This window comes from Cenococcum geophilum (assembly GCF_001692895.1).
Source record: "Cenococcum geophilum 1.58 unplaced genomic scaffold K441scaffold_2, whole genome shotgun sequence".
Lineage (NCBI taxonomy): Eukaryota > Fungi > Ascomycota > Dothideomycetes > Gloniales > Gloniaceae > Cenococcum > Cenococcum geophilum.
This window is the reverse complement of record NW_027137560.1, coordinates 4,665,746-4,689,826: the sequence shown is the minus strand read 5'-3', so window position 1 is coordinate 4,689,826 and position 24,081 is coordinate 4,665,746. Positions and strand designations below refer to the sequence as shown.

Here is a 24,081-nt window from a genome sequence, read left to right as displayed (position 1 = left end):
CCTCATTCCCGACAGAAAAGAAGTTTAGAGGAGAATTATATAATATACTTAGAGCAAAACTATAGGTCTTCTATAACTGTTGTAATAAGGTTAGAATTTAATGCTACTAGTACTATTACGCTTTCTCTATTATATTAAAAGGACGGGTAGTAATATTCTATTACAACTATATTACGGGTAAAAACTATAGCTTTAATATAATACTTTAGCTTACTAAAGCCCACTTTAAGACTAATAAAAATCGCTAACTTTATATATCCGAATAGCGAGAGATTATATTCTAAAGAGTTATTACTTCTAACCTAATAAAGACTTATTTAGAGTGCCTTTAACTACTCTTTAATAAACTCTAGAAAATCTAATATAGCTTTACTAAAACTTACTAAAATAAAAATAGCCTAAGGGACTAGGTTATTTTAGTATGCTATAGCGTTCCTAAGTATAACTTAGCGCTATATAAACCTATAAATACGTTTAAAGGAGTATATACTAAGCTATGCTCCGCTATAAGTACTATAATATAAATATAAGAATCTTAATAGTTCTATACTAAAAGCCCTACCTAATTAAGCATTTCTAACTAATATAATTATAACTAGACTAATTAAATATATAGCGGCCGTGGTAGGGAATATAGTAAAGGGTATAATTAATATTAACTATAAGGTAATTATGGAGGTCCTTATAGAGGTTTATTTCGAAGTAATTATTAAAAGAAGTGCTATATTTATAAAAAGCTAAATTGCTAATTAACTAGATACTCCCTTAATAAGTAAAAAGAGGTATATAATAAGTTCTGTTAGAGTATAAGAAATGTTAGAAATTATAAGGTTACTATAGCCTACTTTTAAAGCTTTCTANTTTAATATAAAGGCGTAAAAGATCTTAAGGGTAAGAGTAATAAGGTTAAATAGCTTCTTATAGATATAGAAATTAAGGACTACTCTTCTAACTAATACTTTACGGAGTATAGTAAGGTAGATAGCATATAAACCGTTACTATCCTTAATAATTAATCTACGCTCTATTCTATTACAAAATTAGATATCTTTAATAAGCTAAAGGAGAGTTCCGCGTTTTCCTTTAACGATAGATACTTGGCGTATATCTTTTATAGTATTATACCGGATATAGAAGCCGTAGGAGTATCTATAGTAGGAGAACCTTAAGTTTGAGCTCTTTAATAGCTTAATAGCTCTATTTAGATTAACTAATTAACGGTAGGCCAATATACAATTCGCTTTAGTAAAGGTACTATAATCTCTTTTAGTATAATTAGGGTCTAAACCCCCTTAGGATATATTACTTTCTATATCGTTCCTATAAATACTCTATTTTTATTTTACATTAAAGATATAAATAAGTTAGGCGTTAGGCTTAATAACCTTAAAAATATACTTATTTAGGGAGATAACCAGGTGCCTATTATACGCAAGTAGGGTTACCCCTAGTTACTCCTTTATTAACTAGAAAAGAGTATTACTTAAAGCTACTTAACTAAGTTAGAATTACGCTAACTGTACTATCGTTTTGGCCACTTATCTATTTATTAATTACTTAGGGTTCTTTAGTAAGTAGGCTATAAAGTTAAGGTTAAGGCAATTAAGCATCTTATAAAGTACTGTTATTACTGCTAAATAAACTAGAAGTCCCCTAGCCGATTTAAGTTTACCCTTAAGAATAACTATAACTTTAACTTTTATATTATTATTAACGTTATATATCTTAGCGGCAAGCTAGTGCTCTAAGTTATTAACTTTTTAATCTTCTTCTAAGCCGCACGTTTCTTAAAAGATATATTAGCTAGAAACGTATAGGATACCCTTTAATTATACTAGATTAATATTTATTTAGAACCCCCTAATTAAATTATTTATAATATAGGAAAGAACTTCTTATCTATAAAGTTCTAATAATAGATAAAGGTAATAGTAATTAAGGTTAAGGAAGTCCCCGTTAAGGCATATAATAGTATTAAAAAAGTAGAGTAATATTATACGCCATTACGCCGCGTATATAAAATTATCTCTTTAAAACTAAAGGATATTAGTAAAAAACTTACCTTATAAATAGCTATTAAAGCTATTAATAATTCCGCTAGCCTAGATAGACTTATACCTATATTACTAGTCTTTAGCGCCTACCCTTAAATAACTAACAATTCTTTACTATTTCCCTCTATTATATAATAAGCTAAAGCTATTCACAAGATAATAAAGGAGGTGCGACGTCTCTATGCTATACGCTAGGTTAATAATATACTAGGAATAAGAAATAGCCTAAATACCTTAACTATACTTAATCTGCCACTCTAGTCTAAAGTACGCATATAGTATAAAAAGGGAGGATGGTTAGGCCTACACCAACTTATTATAATTAATAGTTAAACTTATACTATTTAGATACCTTATAGACCTACTTAATTCTATTTAACTATTATTAAGCCTTACTATAAAGATAATAATTCTAAGCCTTTATAGGATGCCTTAGAAGATACCCTAAAGGAGAACTATAATTAATATACTCTAGAAGATAACTATAATCCTAATATAATTATAGTAGATATACCGCAACTACGACGCGGTAGAGGTCGCCTAAAGGAATTATAAAATTACCAACATTTTATTAATTTTAAAGAGTAATTTATTGCCGCTATTAAGAATAGAGTTAAGCTATTAATGGCCTTTATAATAGCTAAGGAGAAGGCTAACTTTAAACTTATAAAACAGCTTTAAAAGGAAGGTCATATTATAACTTTAGGAGCTCCTTTCTAAGCATCTAATAAGTAGGAGATTAACGGTCTTATTATAAGAGGAGTCTTTAAATTTAAGAAGTATAACCCTACTAAGTTTAATAAAGTTCGCATCTTTAAGTTAAGGATAGTTAATAAGATTAAGGGCAAAGCTACTAATACCCTATTTAAGAAATTAAGGCTTATTATCTAAGGTTATAATAATAATAGTAAAGAGATAATTCTTATATAATCTCCTATAATTTAACGAGCTAGTTAGCGAGTTATTATTATATTAGCTCCCTCCTTAATAAAGAATAGAATGGCGGTTTATTTATAAGATATTACTTAAGCCTATACCTAATTAGAGACGCACCTTTAACGCTTAATATTGGCGCACCTTCTAGAGTAAATTCGCCACTAATATCCCAAAGATATAATTATAGTTGTGCTTAAGCTATTATATAAAATCGTAGAGGTAGGAACTTATTAGTAGGCTACCTATAGTAAGCACTATAAAGAGAAGCTTTTAATAACTACTTCTATATTTAATCCCTACTTCCTTATTATAACTATAGGAACTCCGTTTAGAATTGTTGGTATATAAACTAATAATACTATTATCTTAGGAGACGACTAATTCTTAGCTCTTAAAGAAAATAAGCTAGTAAAGGTAAATCTTATAGTAAAGCTAAAAGAAAAGCTTAATTTAATAACACTATTACTCTTTAATAGATGTATCCTTTCCCTAAATAAGGATTCTATTGCTTTACGCCAGAAGGGTTAAGGTAAGAAGATTAACGTTATTAATATTAATTTCCTAAAGTAAGGATATGTAGAGCAACGCGCTTGTGGAGCTTATATTACTTTTATCTATTAACCTAAGGCTTTATTTAATCTCTCTGTTGCTGCCTAATACTAGGAACTAACTAAGGATAATATTCTTGCCCTAAATAAACGTCTTTTTTAGTAAATAAGCCATCTTAACTAGGAACTACTCTACGTACCTATTAATCTTCCCACCGCTAAGCTCTTTGTATTTATTAATAGATTATTTATAAATAATAAAGATTTTAGCTCCTAGTTAGGATATAAAATTATTATTATAAATAAATCTACTAGAGAGAATAACTTTACAATCTATAGTAACCTTATTTATTAGAGCTTAACTAAGAGTAAGCGTATTATTTAAAGTGTTTTAGCGTTAAAGATATATAGAATAGTTAGCGGAGTTAATATAGCAATTATAATTAGAACTACCCTAAAGATAATTATAGATTAATTTAAACTTCCTATTATCCCTATAATCGTATATACCGACTTATATTCCCTCTATAAGTATTTAGTTAAGCTCGGTACTATAAAGGAGAAGCGCCTTATAATTAATATTATAGCACTTTAGTAATCCTATAAGCGTTAAGAACTCTTTAAAATTTAATAAATTAATAGCTAAGATAACCTAGTAGATATAATAATAAAGGCGAACCTAAATAAGGCATTAGAGACGTTTGTTAATATAAATACTCTATATATACGAGTTAAAGGTTAGGTTAAAAGGGAGTCCCTAGAAATTTCTTAGTTATGTAAGGTCTTAAGATATCTAGAAACTTTAACCGGCGGTTAAAGTTATCTAATTAGTTAGATTCTGCAGACCCTAACTTAACCTAGCTAATTAGGATTTTCTATCCCTAGGATAGAAAATCGCTATTGGCTCGCTTACCGCTAGCGCCTTAGCAGCCCTACTAATAAGATATTTACCTATAACTTATAAGCAAGAAAGCACTACGTGCTAAGAGGTAAATTTTAGAATAGTAAGACTTATATTACAATAGCAATAGTAAGTAAGGAGGATTAATATTTATTACGCTAGTCGAGCGGTATATATATATAGATAGTAACCGCAAAAGAAGAGTTGCTAGTGTTGGGAATATAGGCAAGTTGCTGTCACGCGAGGCAAGTTGCCGTTGCGTGCGGCAAGTTGCCGTCACGTGTCGCCGCGGCACTAGCGTGGTGAGGAACCTTAAGTTCCTCACCCCTTTCTTGAGGATATAAAAACAAGAACAATTATTATACTATCTACGAACCGTAGCTACGTGATATCCCTTTGTGTAACTAATAATACTTATATGTTTTATAATAAGTCTAAAATATAGTAATATTTTTTAATTTAGGGTTTATCCTAATTTAGTAAAAAGCTTAGCGGATATTAAGCTTTATAAAGATTTTAGCTTTACTTATTTAGGCTAAAGTCTTATTAAGTAAAGGCAGTAGGTAGCGGTCTTTAAGGGTTAAGTTATTAAGCTTATAGTAGTTAATATAGAAACAAAGTCCTCTATTTAGCTTTTTAGTAAAGAGAATAGATAAGTTAAAAGGGGCTTAACTAGGCTTAATAAAGCCCTTATCTAGGTTATTAATAAGATACTGCTTTATAGCCTATAATTTGGCAGTAGATTGCTATTAGAGGGGGCTATAGCTAAGGGTAACCACCTTATCCGGCTTAATTTTAATTTTATAGTTATATAGTTAATGAGGCGGAAGTATATTAAACACTACTTTAAAAAAGGTGTTTTTAAATTTCTAATATTAACGGGGCAGTTTTTATTCTACTAGCTCCTTATTTATAAGCTTGCCTTCCTTTTAGGCTAGGGCTTCTTTCTCTTTAATTATTTAATTAATTTTGTATAAGCTGGTTATAAAGGTAACAGTATTAGGCTAAATTAGGTTTTAGTAAAATCCTATAGCGCTAATATAGCAGATATTAACTAGTAAGCAGTCCATAGGTTTCTTTATAGATGTTTATTAGGCCGTATTTTGTAATATAGGGTTTATAATCTTTTTTAGCTTACGTTTTATTTTCTATAAGTTATCCTTTTAGTTTATTAGTTTAGTATATTGTCTAATATCCCTAGCCTTCCTTTATAGCTATATAGGGCCTAAGTTCTCTATTAGGGACTTAGCTAGGCCACTATTAACTTTCTAAGTCTTTAGTGCAGGTAGTATAACATAGGTAGTTTAGGGGCGGCGTGGTATACGGATCCGTTACGGATTAAGCTGTATATCCTTCTTAAAAGCCTAGTCTCTACGCGTTATATTAGCCTAGTAAATAGTATTTATCTGCGGCTATATAAGGTTTTCTATTATAATACTAATCTCTTTTATAAAGGAAGGCGTTAGGGGTATAGTTTTAAGCTAGATAAGCTGCCTATTCTATATATTAAGCTATAAGCCTAAAAAGGCTAGCTATTTTCTCTCTAAGATTTTTTTTTTAGGTCTATTGTATTATACTACGCATAATACTACGCATGCAGCCTCTAGGCTATGGCGCTATAGCTCTATATATATAAATCCTTCTTAGGAAGCTTAATATGTACTAGTAACTATATCCTAGTAGTTTATAGCTACTTAGTAAAAACACTAGGTTACTAATAACTATTAGGTAATAAGAAACTAATAAAAAAGATTCTAAAAAAATAAGAAATCCTAACGCCTGTCCCTGTCCTTTTGTAAATTATTTCTATCCTTTTACTCCCTATTATCTATTTACTAGGAGCCTAGTAGGAGTTACCTCCTTCTAAAGATCCTACTGCTATTAGCCACTTTCTAGTAGCTATTCCTGTCCTGTCTAGGAATAGAAAAAGAGCTTCTCTTCCTTTCTTTATATAAAATAACTTCTTTAGAGAGAGAGAAGAGCCTAGTTACCTTTATATATTCTTTCTCTCTTCTTTATATAGGCTGTAGTCTAGTAGTAGGTGCTTAGGGGTTTATATAGCAGTATATTCTCTAAAGCATCTACCTTTTTTATCCTTTCCTATTGTTCTAGAGAAGGATTTAAAGAAACCCTTTCCTAGTCTTAGCTTCCGTCCATACTGGTTCTTCTATACTAATAATAACGGCCTAAATATTGCTAGTAATTGGGTTACTATTCTTAGTAACGTATACCCCATTTCTATAAAGGAAGTCTCGGAAATCCTAAACAATATTAATATTGCTAAGTACTCAAGTATTAGCGGTCTATCCTACGAAATCCTCCCTAAAGTATTCCCATAGTTGTAAATCGGCGTAGTATCTACTTTGGTAGAATAGGATATGGTATAGGAGAAAGCCATTAACTTATTTTGCGGTATAAGTTATTATATTAATAGTAAATTTGTCCTAATTTTTATCGATGAATTTTGTATACACAGCTACCCCTAATGGTAAGGAGTCTTTCTAGTCGTTTAAAGTAGGCGTGGCTATATTTTTGGAGGAAGTAAAGTGTTATTGGTGTAAGGATTGTCGTTTAGTACGCGTTTGTGACGTGTATTTGCGATTATAGGGCTTAGGACTAGTTCTAGCCTTAAATCGCGAAGACTTGTAAAGCGTATTGTTCTGCGTAATAGACGCAAGAATCTATAATCTTGGAAAGGCTTAGGACTAGTTCTAGCCTTTAGATCCTTAGATTTGTAGAAGAGTTCTATTTAAGATTTAGGACTAGTTCTGACCTTAAAAGACAGCTCCCTTTAGCATAAGTAGCACTAGTATAGTGGCTCGTCTCTTCTTAGTAGAATACCTAGCTGCTCTATAATATAATAGTAAAGTTAACCACTAATCAGTATTAGTTATATAAGGGGATATTACGTAGCTACGGTTTGTAGATAGTATGATAATTGTTGTTCTTATATCTTTATGAGGGAGGGCGAGGAGCTTAAGGCTCCTCGCCACGCTAGTGCCGCGGCGACACGTGACGGCAACTTGCCATACGTGACGGCAATATGCCTTAGATGGTGAGCGCTTGCCTTTATTCCTAACAAATACTATTAATTAAATAATTAAATATTTTAGTTAGAAGCTTTACTAATCTCTAATAATACTATATAATACCTTATACTAATACTTACCTATAATTATATATATAGTAAATTTTTAATATTCTAAACGATTATAGCCCTATTATATATATTATATTTAATTAATATATCTTTATATAAATAAAATATACTTAGAGAAATTTAAGACTTTTAGTTAAGTAATTCTCTAATTTTTAAGAGACTACTTAGGCACTATATACGTGCTATAAACCAGAGAGGTTTATTAGAATATTTAAGAAAATAAAAGGGGGTATTAAAATCCTCTAAGAATCTCGAAAATTCCGAAAATTCCTCCTTAGAATGAACTAAGGTAAATATAACTAAGTAAAAAAGATTTTAAAAAAAACCCCTAATAATCTTGGTACGACTAAGACACTAAGCTAAGCTACTTATTAGAATTAGAATCTTTAGGAAAGTTATAAGGAGCTAGTAAGATTTATTAGTAAATTCTAAAAAGAATAAGCTATTTTACGTACCTAGTTAAAGATCACCCTTAGACTTAATTTTAGAACCCTTTTTTAAGGCGGCTACGCGAGCACCATTAATATTAAGCATCTTATTATAAAATCCGAGAATTTTAGAAAAAATAAAAATAAAAAACCTTATTAGCTGAAAAGGTACTAAAAAGAATCTTAAAAAAGGTAAGAAGGTAAGACCTATATCTCCCAAAGGCCTTAGGTATTCTCTTATTTTTACTAAAATTAGAATTCCTATAAAAGAAGTTGGTTTTATTAAAATATATAAGAAATAAACTAGATTTCTTACCTCTTAGAGGCCCTTCTTTATACACTAAAGCTTAAGAATGGATTCCTAGGTAAAGTAAGAAATTAAATTATAGGTATTGGAATTTTCAATAATATACTTCGTAATTACAGTTATATAGAAGTTTCTTAACCGCCTTAGTACTATTAATCTCACCATTAGCAGGCATTTTCTAAAAAAAATATTAAATTAGTTATTTCTTGTCTAAAAATAGTAAAAAACTTACTATATTTTAGATATAGTAAGTATAGCATCTAGGATATACATCCTTATATCCCTAGAAACCAGCCCTAAAATATTAGAAAACCTAAGGAAAAATATAATCTTTTTTACCTTAATTTCTCCTCTAAGTCTTTGTCTTGTTGCTTTTAAATAAAATTAGCATATTCTTAAAATTACTAATAAAAAATATACCTTTAACGGTTTTCCTAATAGCTATCTTTTCTAGTATGCTGCTTTTTTGGTAGTATTAAGGGCAATAGCACTTATAGATTTAATACCTAAATTTTAAAATAATTCTTAGAAAAAATTATAAGTTAATAAAGTAAGAAGCTATATATTAAATAATTCTTCCTAGTAAGAAAAAAGCTTAAGATATCGGAAAATCCAATAATTAAGTAATCGCTATAACGTAGATAATAGGGTTATAACGGTCGGCTACTACCGCTTCCTAATGTAGATGGAATACTAAAATACTACTAAATACCTTAGAAGCAGCCGTTGGGTTATACGCCGTTATATTATTATATTATGCACGACTTAATAGCTGCTTCTAAGGTATTTAGCAGTATTTTAGTGTTCTATCTACATTAGGAAGCGGTAGTAGCCGACCGTTATAACCCTATTATCTATGTTAGTAAAAAACTAAAAAACAAATTTCCTAAAAATTTATATCGTTAATTTAAAGCTAATATGTTAGAATAACTAAGAAACTAGTAAGCGATATAATATAAAACCGAGAAAGAAAAAAAGAAATCTTTGTAAAATTGAAAATATAGTTCTAGATAACTTCTTTTTCTAAAAATATATGAAAATCATATAACTTAAAAAACTACTTACTTAGGAAGCATTTTAGGAGCTCTAAAAGAGCTGTAAGATTATTATTTTAGTATATAAGTTAGTATATAACGTGGTTAACGGGGTTTTGACCGCTCCCTAGGTTATGACCGTTTTGAACATCAAAACTTTACCTAGGTTATATCTATCACGCCTAGGTAAGCCTTATCACGACACACCGCCTTTTAAATGTATGTGTTAATTTAATTTTGGCAGAACAACAAAACTTTACTTAAAACAGCAGGCGGTACGCTAGCGCGGTCATAACCCAGGGAGCGGTCAAAACCCCGTTAACTACGTTAACGTATATAGCTAATATAAAGCTCTAGCTTACTTGATTTTTGCTTATTAATTAAGCGTTAAGGTGTTTAAGGTTGAAGAGCTTAATTGAGTGTGAAGTTATCTCGGGCGCCAAGACCTCGCGTATGCTAGGCCGTTTCGGGCTTGGCGCCCCGACCGTCCGCGCCTGGACGGTTACCCTACGATAGGAAGGCCCGTGCGCGAACACTAGAATTAGAACGCGTAGAATTTAACTATTAAATACACCACCACCATGCCTTCTAATCACGCTAGACTTGATGCAGATCTTATTCGGAAGACTTAGTGTAAGATTCCCCCAAATAAGACAGCGAAAAAAAACCCCCCGAAGCCTTGGCCACTCTCCGAATTTTGTATTCCTAAGCACGGCTACCAAATCCCGCTGATCTAATTGGTGGGCTCTTATCGATAACCTGCGTGCCCAAGTTAACGGGCTAAGGGATAATAACTTATCCCCCGTTATACTAGTATTATATTCTAATCTTAAGGTTGCCGCCTTAGATAGTATTATAGTTACTACCTTTAGCAGTACCTTATTATTACCTTTTACTATAACTTTAGTAGTAATTATATAACGGAACCTTATAGTAAATACTACGATAGGTTCGTTATTAGACGTTAAGTATATGGGTAGAATTAATAGATAAGATTAACTCCGATATATTCTAAGAATTACTATAAAGAGAGGACTATCCACGGTAGGTCCTTAAGTATAATTCCTAACGCCTAAGAAACCTCTTCAGTACGTCGGTACGTTTAGTACGTGAGTACGTGAACCGCCCATGTGACTCACCCAGCCCTCGTCTCATGGTGCGATCCCTTCCATAGCTCCTCGAGTCGTGATGACTAACTCATCCACGTCCCTCCTAAGTAGCCGTGTCTATAAAGCCCGTAGCATGGGCATATAACATCATGTGAGCTCGTGGCCCGTGCCTCAACTAGTCAAGAGGTCCCTAACACGGATTTAAAGGCTGCCGCCAATCCACGCCAATCCAGTTCCTTCGCTGTCTTGATCTGATATTCTACTTGTATTGCCAATTTCAAGTTATGAATGTCACAATGGGGCTTTAAATCCGGGATAGGTATATTGGGGGTGATACAGTGCATATAAGCCAAAAGGGCTTGCTTAAGGGAACCAAGCGATTCCTGGGCTATTTTTCCAGTAGGTTGCGTCGTGGAGCATACTCCCATGAACGCCAAGTAAAGTATGTCCACCAGATTTGCGCGTTCTTCCCTTGTCATTTTCTGTAGGCTCTTTGGTCTGAGATATCGATCAAGTCGGTTGAAAAGTTGAGAGGTTGCGAGTGTCCCCTGGAGTTGAGGCGAATCAGTTGGCGGCGTCCCAAAAACAAGGATAGTTCTCCATAGAGAATTATTGGAGCAATACAGTGACATAATGAGAGCAACGACAGAAGTTCGAGTTGGGCTCAAATTAGCAAATTGTGACAGTAGACCGCTCGCTACGAATATCAGAAAATTGGAAGTTTTGTTTAGCAGCTTTGAGGAAACATCTTCGGGGATTAGTGATGTGCTTCTTCAAAGAAGGGTGTGGATTACCGTATGCAAACAAATTTCTATCTGATAGCGATGGCCTAACACACAGATTCCATTCCAGAGATGGAGAAGTACATCGCCTTGCTAAAAAATCAAGGCAATTTTTGCACGGATCTGTGCCCGAACACTGATAAGATCAAAGTCAGCTAACTGAATACTATTGTATGATTCAAATCTACTAACAGCTTTGCGAAGCATACTACATCTTATACAAGCACCTTTCTTTTTTACTATCCTTAAATTCTTTAGTTGCTCCGTTGTCTTGGGTTTGCGCGTATTCCTGGCTAAGGATCGTTGAGGTTGGACACGAAAGCAGGAATACCCTGGTGTCGTAAGTTTAGATAAGTGTCTTTTGTGGCGATTAGATACTGTTAGTTCCGCTGGAGGGTTGGTCGAAAGGGTTAAATTTGCACGAGTATGCATGTCTATACCACGCACCGCCACGTGGTTGTGGATTTCTGAGCTGCTGTTCTCATCCGCGGAATTGATTGAGGTAGCAGGAATCGTCGTATCTAGGAACCCAGTCAAGTCTTCAACTGTCGGCAGGTTGTTTGGAGTAAATGTACCGTCGAGGCTGATATCAGGATTGCCGTTAAGGTCACTACCATATGAAAAGGGTGGTGTGTCAGTAGTGACAGGCATCTCTGCTGCTTGAGGGTCCAGACAACTGGTCGAGTAGATATTATCTGCTTCCACAGGCGCTGCCAGCAGACTTGGTAGTATGGTGTCAGTTGAATTGTTCCATTCGAAGGTAGAAGCTCCAACTGCGCTGAAATCCGCAAATACGGCAGTGCCAAAATCATGCATCGTTTTGCGACGTTTGTAGCTCTGTTGAACCACCTCTTGATTAAAGTTTTGGAGGAGGTCCCCGCTGTGAGGGGAGGCTTGGATGGATGGGCCTTGAGAGACCACAGGTAATGAAGAATCTGCTCCAGGCCTTCCATTGCATTCCTCTGTCCGCGCGTTTCTAGGTACCGTCGAAATGTCGTGTCGGTAAGTGTTCCAATCGAAGAAGTAGTCTTCTACCTCGCCGAAGTTCGAACCCGCAAAGTTCCCTCTGGGCGATGTTGGATTATCTGCTCCAGAGGAATATGTAATGGGTCCCAAATCCTCCGCCAAGCCCACATTGGCTATTGCTGCCGTTCTTTTCGGCTCCCGTAACTTATTCAACTCCCGAAGAATCTCTTTTTCACGTAATTTGAGCCTGGTTTCGTCTAGTTCAAGTTCAAGGTCCTTCTGGTCAAAGTCATCCAACTTTGCTCCAGAGGACCCTAAATCTTCTACCGAGTCCATATTAGCAATGGCCGCTATTCTTTTCGACTTTTGTGACTTATTTAACTTCCGGAGGATCTCCTTTTCGCGCAATTTGAGCATAATTTCATCTAGTTGGAGCTCAAGATCCCCCTCCTTGGAGCCATGCAACTGTTCATTGGGGGCTGGGTTTTGGAGTGGTGGTTGTTGGTGTGCGCTGTTGAATTGGAGATGGGCTTCGAAGCCTGGAGGCATAGGGTCACGTGGATGCGGCGTTGTTGTGATTGTGGAGGAGTGGCTGAGTTGGAGCGGGGTGTTTGGATTCATTTTGCCTAATAGATGCTATGAAATGCGAATGCTGCTGAGGGCGAACTTTAAAGTATTTATGTGCCCAAGGAGGGGTCTAGACATTGTTCCTATGTGGCTGTGACTGGTGTTTCAAGTTGGCCGACCGCCCAGAATAGTATAGCGCAAGTCAGGGGTTCGATGGCCGGCTGACCAAATTTGGGTGTTCGGCCGCATCGCCACCATCGTGCCCAGGCTACCGAAAGGGCATGGCCGGCCAGAGGCACTACCAAATAGATGAAGCTATTAAAGATATATAAATCAAGAAGATTTAGGATGCCAGAGCTCAGGGTAGATATTACGGTGACTCCCAACTTCAGACACCATGCCGCCCGCCCAGCCAAATCCAAGTCTTTCAAACAACATTCCGTGGACGAATGAAGCAATCATTGCACTGGTCGCACTTCTCATGATGTTCGCGGTACCAGTCATTGGATGGTGGCTCAAACGGAGGCAGCGTGGTAAGGCGATTCGATCTCAAAATTGGATTGAGTTATTGCAAGTTCTGGACTGCTAAGAATATACCATCTAGGTGGTGCCATCTCCATTTTTGGTTGGTTGATGAAAAGACGACAGAGAAAGGACTCCCGGCTGCCAGTTTTGTCTGGTCATCTCTAATTCTTGACACAGATCCAATCGAAGCGTACGAGCTCGAGGCCCCTATCACGAAGAATTCTGCATAGCCGAAACACTCTGAGAAGGAAGCGCTTGCGGGAATGGTCGTTGAAAGACATGCTTGAATGGGAAGGCTGGCGGTTACGCATGTTAATATCTCATAATCGTCATCCATTTTCACTCAATACTATTTCAAATCTTGGTGTCTGGAGATGATATCTTCACAGATTTTAACCCTTCCTAGTAGCCATGTAGCTTATAAGTGTTATCCCTTAGCACGGTGAAATTCGTCCACATATTATCGATAAGGATTAGCCAATAGGATCAATAGGATCAAAGGTGCGTGCTCAGAAATATGAGGTCGGTGATATCCTCAATTTGCAGAGGTTCGAAAGCGGGCAGCGGCTAGAGCTCCGGCGAACGTTCTTTAGCCTTCCAAGTCGGTGGAATAGGATATTGAGCCAGTAGAACAAAGTCTATATCATTAGAAGTACGATTGGTAGGCATGGTTGATGATAATATATTGATTGAATCTATATAAGTGATACTTTGATTCTGGTGTTCGCACGGACCACCTACCTTGTGGATGTCACAGGGCTAAGGGATAGTTAAAAGTTTCTCGATATATTAAGCAATCCGTATGTCTGCTGTGGTAATGTACAATAAGTTTGACCTGAAGGCCCCAATAATCCATGATGGGCATATTTAGCCCTATATCTTCGTTCGAGGAGACAAGTGATGAAATTCTGATGACGGGTCTTCGCGGATAGTGATAGAGCTGCGGAGCTTCGAGAAAGTTCCGAGGTTTTGGCGAACGGCAAACTACCATGAGAACGTCATTAATCCTTTCACATCTTTCCTCTCCACCCTCAAACTCACCACCTTCAACCTCCTCCATCCTATTCATCAGAGACCACATCATCCTCGATCATGGCCTTCTTCCTTCGGCGGCCGTTTACCATCACAGTGGCCCTGAAGCAAGTCCCCAAAGCTTCATCCACAACCCTCCGAGCGTTCCACACCACGCCACTCAAGCGATCCCCGAACTTCTTCACCTCGAAGCCCGTCGCGCCATCCCTCTCGAAATCGCATAATGTCTTCCGTGTAACTTTCCGCCGCAACTACATGGAACCCGCTTCTCCTGTTGCCGACTCGCAAACCCTCCGCCAGCGTTTATTATATGGAGCTGGTATCTTCGGTGCCACCCTCGTTGGCATCAACCTCATCTTCAACCGCGAGACAAGGACGGATGGCGGTATGCCGCCGTATGAGAGAAGCTATCTGAATGAGACCTTCCTCCACACAGGTTTGGGAATTGGGATTATTGGTGTTGCGGCGCGCGCTCTTCACATGAATGGATGGAGCTACCGACTTATGGCTGCGAATCCGTGGATGGTATTAGGAGTCGGTTTAGTTGGCAGCATCGGTACCATGTATGGAGCCATGGCTACGGATCCTGAGAAGTAAGTATTGCCTGGTCCATCTCTGTTCGTCTTCATACGGATTTGGATACATCAACATGACTACAAACTTGTCAGTAATATAGCTAACAACCATCCAGTTATGTTCAGAAATATGCTTTGTGGGGCGCATTCAACATCACACAAGCAATGCTTCTTTCACCTCTCATGTTCCTTCAGCCCGCCCTCCTCGCCCGCGCTGGTCTCTACACAGCTGGCATGATGGGTAGCATAGCCTTCGTTGGCGCTACTGCCAAGCAAGAAAAATACCTCTATCTCGGCGGGCCTCTCCTCGCCGGGGTCGCCATCGTCGCCCTCTCTGGTTTCGCTCCGCTTGTCGTTCCTGCTACGGCAGCCCGCACACTAATGTGGACGGAGAACATATGGTTGTACGGCGGCTTGGCGGTCTTCGGAGGCTTCACTTTGTACGATGTCCAGAAAATCCTCCATCATGCGCGACTAGCGGAACGGGGGTTGATTAAGAAGGATCCAGTCAATGAATCCATAAGTTTGGAGCTGGACTTTATTAACATTTTCATCCGGATGGTACAAATCCTTGGAATGAGCCAAAGCCGGAGAAAGTAAATTCAGAAAATTGTACAGTTTACAGCACAAGCAGCATGGTGGTTAAATGAAATATTGGAAGGCGTTCGGAGTGGCATCATCTGTAACTTTATTTTTGTTGCGACTTTGAAATTCTTTTTTCTCTCCTCTCATTAGCATTATACCACTAATTGAAAAGGAGTTACATCATATTTTGAACTAACTTTGCACTTATCTCGGGACAGCATTTCGTTGCTGAGAGCTCTCACCGCCGATATCAGTGGATTTAAACCATACTTTGCGGCTGAGCCCAGTTGACATACATCTCAGAACTTCGAGTATAACATACAAGGGATTCACAACAATAGATGTTGGGGCCAGAAGAGCGAGACTGAAACCAAGAAATGCATGTGTGGCTTGTTAGCGCTTAGGCAGGATTGGATGGAGGCTGAAGATCCTTCCAGTTTCAACTGTCGAAAATGTTGACAGGTTGTTCATGATCTCTCCTTCCACTAAACAATGTACTTTTCGGGACGTGTAGGCGATTGAGCCAGGCCAGCCGACGTCCGTGCCATGATGCTACCGTCCCATTCAGGTCCACAGCACGTTCCATTAAAATCTTACTCAAAAGCTAAGCTTCCAAGACCCACATTACCAGCTAGCAGCCATAAGAAGGCAGGAGGCCTACCTCTATCGTCATCACCCAATTCGATTCACTCCACCAAGCCCCGCCTTATCCATACTACGCCATAACCCCGCCCGTATCCTCACTAACCGCAACAACGTTCTCACTAAGACCCTCCCAGACGCCATCATCCCCCCTAGCTCCTAATCCTCGCCACAGCCGCCAACAGCCTCACCGCCTCCTACATCGCCAACACCCTCGTCGCGCACCACTACCGCGTCCGCGGCACCGTCCGCTCCCTCACCCGCGCACAATGGATGCTCCCGCTCTTCTCGCAAGAGCACGGCCCCGACGCCCTCGAGCTCGTCGAAGTCCCCTCCACCACCGCCCCGGACTGCTACGACGCCACTATCCACGGCGCCGCCCTCATCCACACAGTATGCACGACGGACTGCTCCGGTTCCCCGCCGCTTAACCGAGTCAACGACCGCAACTCTGCGCGGGCTCGAGGCCGCGAAGGCCGAGAACGCGCGCGGGGGGGCAACGTGCGCCGCGTCGTGCTGACAACCTCCAGCCGGGCCGTGTATACGCCGACGCCCGGAAAGCGACGAAAGTCGGCGTGGAGACGTGGAACTCAGGCGGTGGCCGCGATGCGCGATCCGGCGACGCTGGCGGAGCAGGCGGGGGTGGGGTGTGGATGCGGGAGCGCGGGGCGGAGGCGGGGTTCGCGCTCAACGCCATCTTGTCGGCGACGTGCATGGGCCCCGTGCTGGCGCCGCAGGCGCAGCCGTATCCGAGCACGGCGGGGTTCGTGCGCCAGCTGTTTGAGGGGACGGACCTCGCGGTGTTTCAGTGGTTGCAGCCGCAGCGGTCCGTTGATGCGCACGATGCCGCCGCGCTGCATGTGGCGGCGCTTGTGCTGGAGGGCCTGGAGGGCGAGCGGGTTTTTGGGTGGGCCGAGCCGTATACGTGGAAGGGGGTTGTTAAGGTTATGGAGAAGCTGTATCCTGGGCGCGATTGCGCAGCTGGAGGATAAGGGGAAGGATTTGAGCGAGCCACCGAGGGAGGGTGAGGAGGTTAGAGGGCCGCGGGTGGATTGAGTTTGAGGGGTCGGTGCGGGCGAGTGTGAAGAGCTTTTATCCTAAGTGAGGTCGTGATGGGATGGCTGCTCGGGCTGTTCTCTTTGTATGGATATCTTCTGCTTTTATCTCTGGATTTCTAGTCTGTTGGGAAACTGTCTTGAAGAGGCAGTTTCTGACCCACGATTGAGATCTCATTAGAATTTAAGCGAAGCGCTTTTTGTTCTGGATAGAAACGGAGGATATCTACCATCTTGTGGAGTCAGATGCTATCCAGAAATTTTCACTCCACGTTCACTGCATTAATGGTTGTGTTTATGAAGTGGTATATTACAGTGTCCTTAAGATACCGGGTTTGTGCCTAGCACTACGACTATACTTTCGTGATATAGACTACGTCCCTCGGAGTGGGCAAAGCAAACATTAGATGCGAATGTCAGAAAATCGACTAACCACAGTAAACTGCCCGGCAAAAGGGGTCATGTAGAGAATCACGATACCCTCCTATATATGATCGATTAAACTAGTTGGGAGTCAGTCCATTTCTCCTCAAATAAGCGGCCGAGAGATTCAGCGAGGACTTCAATAATTCAATGAATGCCTTGACTATTTATCTTTCTTTTGTCTTGATATTGGCCCGCCGGATGGGGCCGTTTTCGCAAACCCCGGTTCTCAAGACGGCCCAGGAACGCCCGGCCCGCTTGCCAAAAGCTTAAGCTTCACAGCGTCCATGGGGCTGATTCTTCCCGCAATATAAATGTGGGATGCCTTCGGGGTTATCTGGACAGGGGTTGCCCCATGCTTTCGTCAAGGGAACCTTCTCCCGTGGATGTAAGCATTATCATTGCCCGTTCATGCGTCTTCTCTAATCGATTTCCTCAATCTTCAGTGATTCTTCGCACGTACGACACCTCCTCTGGTCTCTATATTTCCTGATTTCATTTGTATCTTAAGCATAGGGTACGCCTCTTGAACAGACACGAGATATGCGCGTGCAGGGTTTGGAATCCTCCTCCGTGTCCGGCCTCGTACTTGGCCTTGCATACTTCTCCTCCGTTCTTGCAGATGCGAACGCTTAAATTGAGTTCTAAAAGAGTCCTAACGCACCGTATCCTAGTAGCTCCAGTACACTCCGCGTAGAAGCAAGAGCAGGTTATAAGGATAAGGTTCAGAATTCTTTAAAGTCCCGAACCCAGACTTGAGTGAATGAAAGGAGGGCTAAACTAATAGACTCGTCTGATGCTAAAAACTCCGTTAATCTATCTTGAACGCCCTTGAGGTCTGGTGTGCGAATCCAGGAAACGCAAAGCTGCGAGGGTGTTAGCCGGCTTGATCCCTTGCTAGACTTCCTTGTCGGATTCACTTATGCATGGAGAAAAAATTTTCAGACCTTAACCAAGGTAGGAACTGTTACAAGGAATGCTTACAGAGTTAGTGAGGCTATGCTCTAAGAGTTGCTGGCAGGAAAGACGCTGAAGAAGATATTAAAGTAGATCCGGAGTCTAAGTTGGCCAATGGCGGAGATGGAACGCGACAGAGAGACCTTTATATCTCCTCCTTTCACTCCTGCTCGCGATTTGTCCTCAAAGAGGGTCGGAGGACTCTTCGCCATGATGATAGCCAGATGGAGCATCGAGCCCAAGACAACCCTCCCTCAACCGAAATGCACATCTCCCTCCCTGTTCCCCTCGCCCTTCTTGCGAGCCTCGCCGCCGCAACCCCCATGTTGGCCGAAAAAGCAGCAGAGGCCCGCTCAGCGGTCATGGGCCGCAACCTAACCCGTATCGCACGGTCCGGCGAAATAAATGCCAAGGTCTACTACTACCAGTGCGAACTAGAAACTGTGAGTCCTTCTCCCAACAATCCCCGGTGCGCATTGCTCTCTTGGTAGTTTGAGAGACAGCATTAGTGGGCGTTGGCAAGGTGGGATGAATGTAGACTTGCTTGTATGAGTGCCCGGACAACTGCCTTTGTGGTTATGGAGGCGTTTGCAACTGTTGATCCCCACAAGGGGCGAGAGAGCGGCCAGGGGTGAAGGGTTTGCGGTCCTTTACAGGCGGGGTGAATGGGCTAAATAGTTTTGAAATGACTGCGATTTGATGGAGCCAGTCGATGTGTTCCGTGTTATTACTGGCCTAGTCTTCTAGCTAGAAGAGTGATAGAGGGTCTTGGAATATAAGGACTACAAGTTGTATGCAGCGATAACTATCATTTGGCTTCTTGGCATGGGAATGTGATGGATATTGCATCTGTTCATTGCTATGCAATGCATGCTATCACTCTTAAAGAGTGCATACCGCTACGGAGAAATGATAGGATCGTTGCTTGCTTGATAATATATTAATTTGGTACACTCTAACGGTGTTATCATATCCCTAGAGTATCAATCACAAGCAAGACACGCACGACATATAGTAAATAGCTTTGTGCAAGCAGGATAGCATACAAGAAATTGGTTCTGTGTGTACGTTACCATCATCATCATTAATGTCTAATAAAAATCTGCCTCGTCCACATATCCGAGAATTCCATAATACCAAACGCCCCTACCTAGGGTATCCCGCCACGCCATGCGAGCATCAGATTTCTTTCAAAACAATACACCAAAAGCCATGTGACTGAGAAAAATCAGCTGAAGCCACTCCACGCCCCCAGTCACAGAGATAAAACAATGAAGACCACCAACTTTCGCAACAATGCCGACTCTCCTAGCATCACATCACCACACATCTAAAAAACCGGGGGCTGGGACTCCCTTCAGTGCTTGCGCTTGTGAATTCTCTTTGTAATCTGCTCTGCGCTCTGCTTTGCGCTCTACCTTCTGCTCTACTTTCTGCCCTGCTCTGTGTACGGCTGTGCGTACGCGGAGGTGCAGATAGGACTTCACGATCGGCATTTGACGGAATACTGTTGATCGTCGTTAACCTTGGTAGCAGCGGCCGTCTCATCGCACTCCGGCTTGCCACCCTCTCGTTCCCCTGATGCGCTGTTGAGGGCCTTGTGGTAATCGAACCCGCTGACGAAACGCGACGGTTCGCACCCAGTGCTGCCCGCGGAACCCCATTCCCTCGTCGACTCGCGTGTCGCTCGAGCGTAGCAAGTTGCTGTGGTGATGGTAGCATGGGATTCGGAGAAATTGTTCCACTACCTCGAGAATTGCGATTGGATAACGTGATTGAGTGTGTTGCTTGGTATGCAGTTCGTTGAGAGGGTCGACGAGTAACGGTACCAGATCCATGATGGAGTTGCTGAGGGTGTTGCAGCTGTTGCGAAATACTTTGTTGCGGGCGATGTGGCACTAGTACACGTGGTACTGGTGACTGAGGTCCAGGATATGTGTTTGCATGCAATAATGCTGGTGGAGGGAGAAGAGTTGTCATGGTTGAAGGAGGCAAAGAGCCTCTCTCCACGGGATCTTGGCTGGTCAATACAGGCTGCAATGGAGTCACGGTAGTGTGAGCCGGTAATGGGGGGACAGCAGGTATCACCGGTACAGGCGGCAAGGTAGCCACTGCTGGTACAGGCGGCACAGGAGGCACTGAAGGTACCGGCGGTACAGGTGGCACGGGCAAAGACTGAGGATGAGACCCTGGAAAGGTCAAGCTGATATTAAGAGCTCCAGGCCCTGGTGGGTCTGCATTGGGTGTATACGGTGGCGGTGGGGGGACCCAATTGTCTGCATCACTCTCATGCGGAAATTCCCTCAAGCCGTCCGCACGCCGATACTCCAATGGCCGGAAGGGAAGAGCTCGCAGATGCCTACGATTTGCAGGAGCAACCGCCGCCACGGTTGCTGCGCGTTGAAGAGACATCTGGGAACGTGGCTGCGAGTGATCGTATGGTGCTTCAAAGGCAGCCTGAGCCTCTTCTCCTTCAAGCGTTTCTTCATCCCTAACTATTTCGGGAATGTTAGGACGGACGCGTTCGGCAATGCCTTCGCGGCTGCTTGTTGTTTGAGACCTGTCCAGGTTTCGAGAGTTTCGACTGCGTGCGGCTGCTCTGCGTTGCACTACTGTTCTGGTTCTGACAAGCTCCACCTCTCTTTCGAATTCGATATCCTCTTCTGGAAGCCTTTCTCCAGGTAAAAGGTTGTCAAGATCGTATGTCATTCGCACTGGAACAGGTGTCTTAACCTTTCCACTCTTGGAACGGTCAAAGTCCATCACCACCACAACGCCTGCCGAACCTTGAGGCATAGAATGCATCGGTCCGTCCGAAGTACTATTGAATATCAGATTCCCGACAGCCACGAGACGGTCAATGTTAGGTTCATCTGGAATAGTCAGCCAGCGGAGAACTGCAATCTCCTGGTGCGCAGAGCTCTCATCTTGTAGGACAGGAATGCAAGAACATGGGGACAATGGAGAGTGTTCGTCGCTATGATCCGAACTCTGCTCATAAGCCCAATGGCCCCCTTTGTAGCTGTCGGGCAACCGGTAAAGCCGCAAGCTGGTAGCGTTCTGCTGCCGAAGAGCTAAAGCCACGTGATCCGCCTTTGGAGATACAGCGGGTAAAGCGTCATCGAGGAACTCTGCACGGGTCCAATTTTGTTGATCCGGTAGAAACTCTTTCTTCTCTGTAAATTCCAGTCCAGCGAGATCATAGATTCCCCAGGAATCTTCGTCGGCATCAAAAGCAAATAGTTCATTCACTTGGCCAGTGTTGGAATCTGGGAGAAGCGCTGCCTGTCTTGCAATCATTGCTTTTTCTGGAAACAAAATCTGGCTAGTCCATGCCTTATCTACATCTTGCTGAATCGGAACACCTTCCTCTGTAAATGGACCATCGTAGGGGCCATGGACCGTGAAAACTGTGGAACATCCAGTGCGCCGGGCATAAGTAGTGGCGAGCAATGTCCGCCCATCGTCTGAAAATTGCAGAGCGTCCATATCCTGGCACGTCACAGACCGCCGATCGGACTCGCTTGCTGTGGGTGCCAGAGATATTACCTCAATTCCATATTGATGCCCCGTAGCCAACACCAATCCGTCCGGGGAGAGTGCAATGGCTTTCGAGTCATTTTCTAGGAGTATTGTACGTTTCTTTTCAATCATCCGTTCGCCCTCGCCTAGCAATTGATATATATCTACCTTGGTAGGTGTAGAGAGAACCACAAGCAAGGTACCATCGTCAAGTATGTCTAGTGCCACTGGCTTCCTCCGAATGTCCAATATTCTTGTGAATAACCTTGGCAAGTTCGAGGCGTTTATGAGCCAAATATTTGATGCACTGTAGACGGCGATGAGGGAACCTTTTCGGGAGATTGAAAAGCCAAAGGGGACTGGTAGGGCAGAGGAGGAGGCGGTGTTTGATACGAGGTCGAGAATCGTTGTTTTGGGAACATGGTGTTCGTGCAGTGGGTCTTTGTGCGGTTCACGGTCCGTCATCGTTGATGTGCGAGCTGTAGAGTTAGCGGAAACTTCAGAGGAGGATAATGAGGTGTTGTTTGTCGTCGTTGAAGCTGAAGTGGTTTCTGGCTCGTCGGTCGAAAGCGCGACCGAGTTCGGCGACGAGGTGTTCTCGCGATCTTTCGCCTGCTGCTCCTGCTCGCGGAGATGCTCAAGACCGTACTCATTTTCCCGCGCAATATCCGTTCTAATAACAAGGTTGGCGTTGGCGTCGTCGACGGAGCGTTTCTTGTCCATTTCACAGTTCTAACAACGGCATCGAGGCAGTTGATGCGGGGCTCAGGAGGTGTGCAGTCGCGGTGCAGTCCACCATTGCTCCCCTTAGCCTACCTGAAGATATGGGGCGATGGAGTTGTGAGGCATCAAGCGTACATCGTGGTAAGACGATGCTGGTGTTCTCTTCTCCCTGTTCGTCAGACCCAAACCGGGTCTGTTTCCGGCAGGCAGTTAAATATAGATATATCACGTGTTAAGTAACCTTGATGTTAAGTAACCTCGACGTTGCAGCGACGTCGCGTTTCAAATCTCTTCAATTTCACGCCTGCTGGCCTCCCATTCTACACCTCCTCGGGGCGAAGCGTCCGACACGCTCTCTCTTAAAACCTCTAAGCGCTCCGAGAGGGCGTTGAATTCCACCGCATTCATAGAAATCTGCAGCTAGCCTATTCCAGCTTTATCCTTGTCAAAAGCGAAACGCGGTTAGGCAGGCCGCGGGGCTGTGAAGGCTAGGCACCCAAGAAACCGCGACTGAGGACTGTGCCCCAGTTCCCTCCAAGAGTTGCTGCTGGACTGCTGCCTCTTGCAACTACTTATTCTGCGAATTAGCGCTCAAGCTGAGTTAATCCTCCAACCGCTTACGTAGCCGTGACTGCAGCCATAGCAACCCTTCAACCTGCTATGCTTTCCCCAATCCAATCCAGGCCAACCAACATAGCCAACTGTAGAGATAACCGCCTGCGAGTCTATCACGAGAGTCTCCGCCATACGCCCCTTTGAGGCACACTTCACCATATTTTCTGACGAAAAAACTCTATTACGCTAATATTCAACTCTATTCTGTTCTTCCGCAATTCATATCTATCCCTTAACCCGCTGAAATTCGTGCACACGTTATCGATAAAGAACCAGCCAATCAGATCAATGCATTAAAATTGTCGAAATCGTCAATATATAAAGACTCGAAATCGGGCAGCTCCCATAGCTTAGGGGGTGGTTTTTTAGCAACCCAACTTGGTGGAACTTTGTATTAAGTCGGTTAAACAAGATCTATATCATTGGAAGTACGATTAGAAGGCATAGTTGATGGTAATTAATTGATCAAATCTATGTAGGCTACACGCGTAGTTTTGATTCTGGTGTTCCGCACGGACCACCTGCTTTGTGCACGCCAGCGGGTTAAGGGATAGATCCCCTCGTAAAGTTTTCCAGAGCCTCCTGAACGATAGGAAAGGAAGACAAAAACGCATAATTGTACTACCCCGCTATAT

General features: G+C 41.7%; 4 protein-coding genes across 4 annotated transcripts; 2 read left to right on the top strand and 2 right to left on the bottom strand.

Annotated features, from left to right (window-relative positions):
* Positions 1–10,344: 10,344 nt before the first annotated feature.
* Positions 10,345–12,904, bottom strand: K441DRAFT_105239 (uncharacterized protein). The gene is made up of 3 exons (XM_067639925.1): positions 11,452–12,904; positions 11,272–11,395; positions 10,345–11,225 (listed from the first exon to the last, which is right to left on the bottom strand). Exons 1-3 carry the CDS (start codon positions 12,844–12,846, stop codon positions 10,657–10,659), a joined length of 2,088 nt encoding a protein of 695 aa, XP_067510077.1. The 5' UTR covers positions 12,847–12,904; the 3' UTR covers positions 10,345–10,656.
* A 180-nt stretch (positions 12,905–13,084) lies between these two features.
* On the top strand, positions 13,085–13,682 carry K441DRAFT_651561 (uncharacterized protein). The gene is made up of 2 exons (XM_067647219.1): positions 13,085–13,325; positions 13,397–13,682. The coding sequence occupies exons 1-2, from the start codon at positions 13,190–13,192 to the stop codon at positions 13,480–13,482; spliced, it is 222 nt and encodes a 73-aa protein (XP_067510076.1). The 5' UTR covers positions 13,085–13,189; the 3' UTR covers positions 13,483–13,682.
* A 727-nt stretch (positions 13,683–14,409) lies between these two features.
* Positions 14,410–15,524, top strand: K441DRAFT_533763 (bax inhibitor family protein; the record flags this gene model as incomplete). The annotated part of the gene is made up of 2 exons (XM_067642305.1): positions 14,410–14,942; positions 15,041–15,524. The coding sequence occupies 2 exons, from the start codon at positions 14,410–14,412 to the stop codon at positions 15,522–15,524; spliced, it is 1,017 nt and encodes a 338-aa protein (XP_067510075.1).
* A 4,087-nt stretch (positions 15,525–19,611) lies between these two features.
* Positions 19,612–22,996, bottom strand: K441DRAFT_651557 (uncharacterized protein). The gene has a single exon (XM_067647218.1). The coding sequence runs from the start codon at positions 22,829–22,831 to the stop codon at positions 19,901–19,903; it is 2,931 nt and encodes a 976-aa protein (XP_067510074.1). The 5' UTR covers positions 22,832–22,996; the 3' UTR covers positions 19,612–19,900.
* Positions 22,997–24,081: the final 1,085 nt, after the last annotated feature.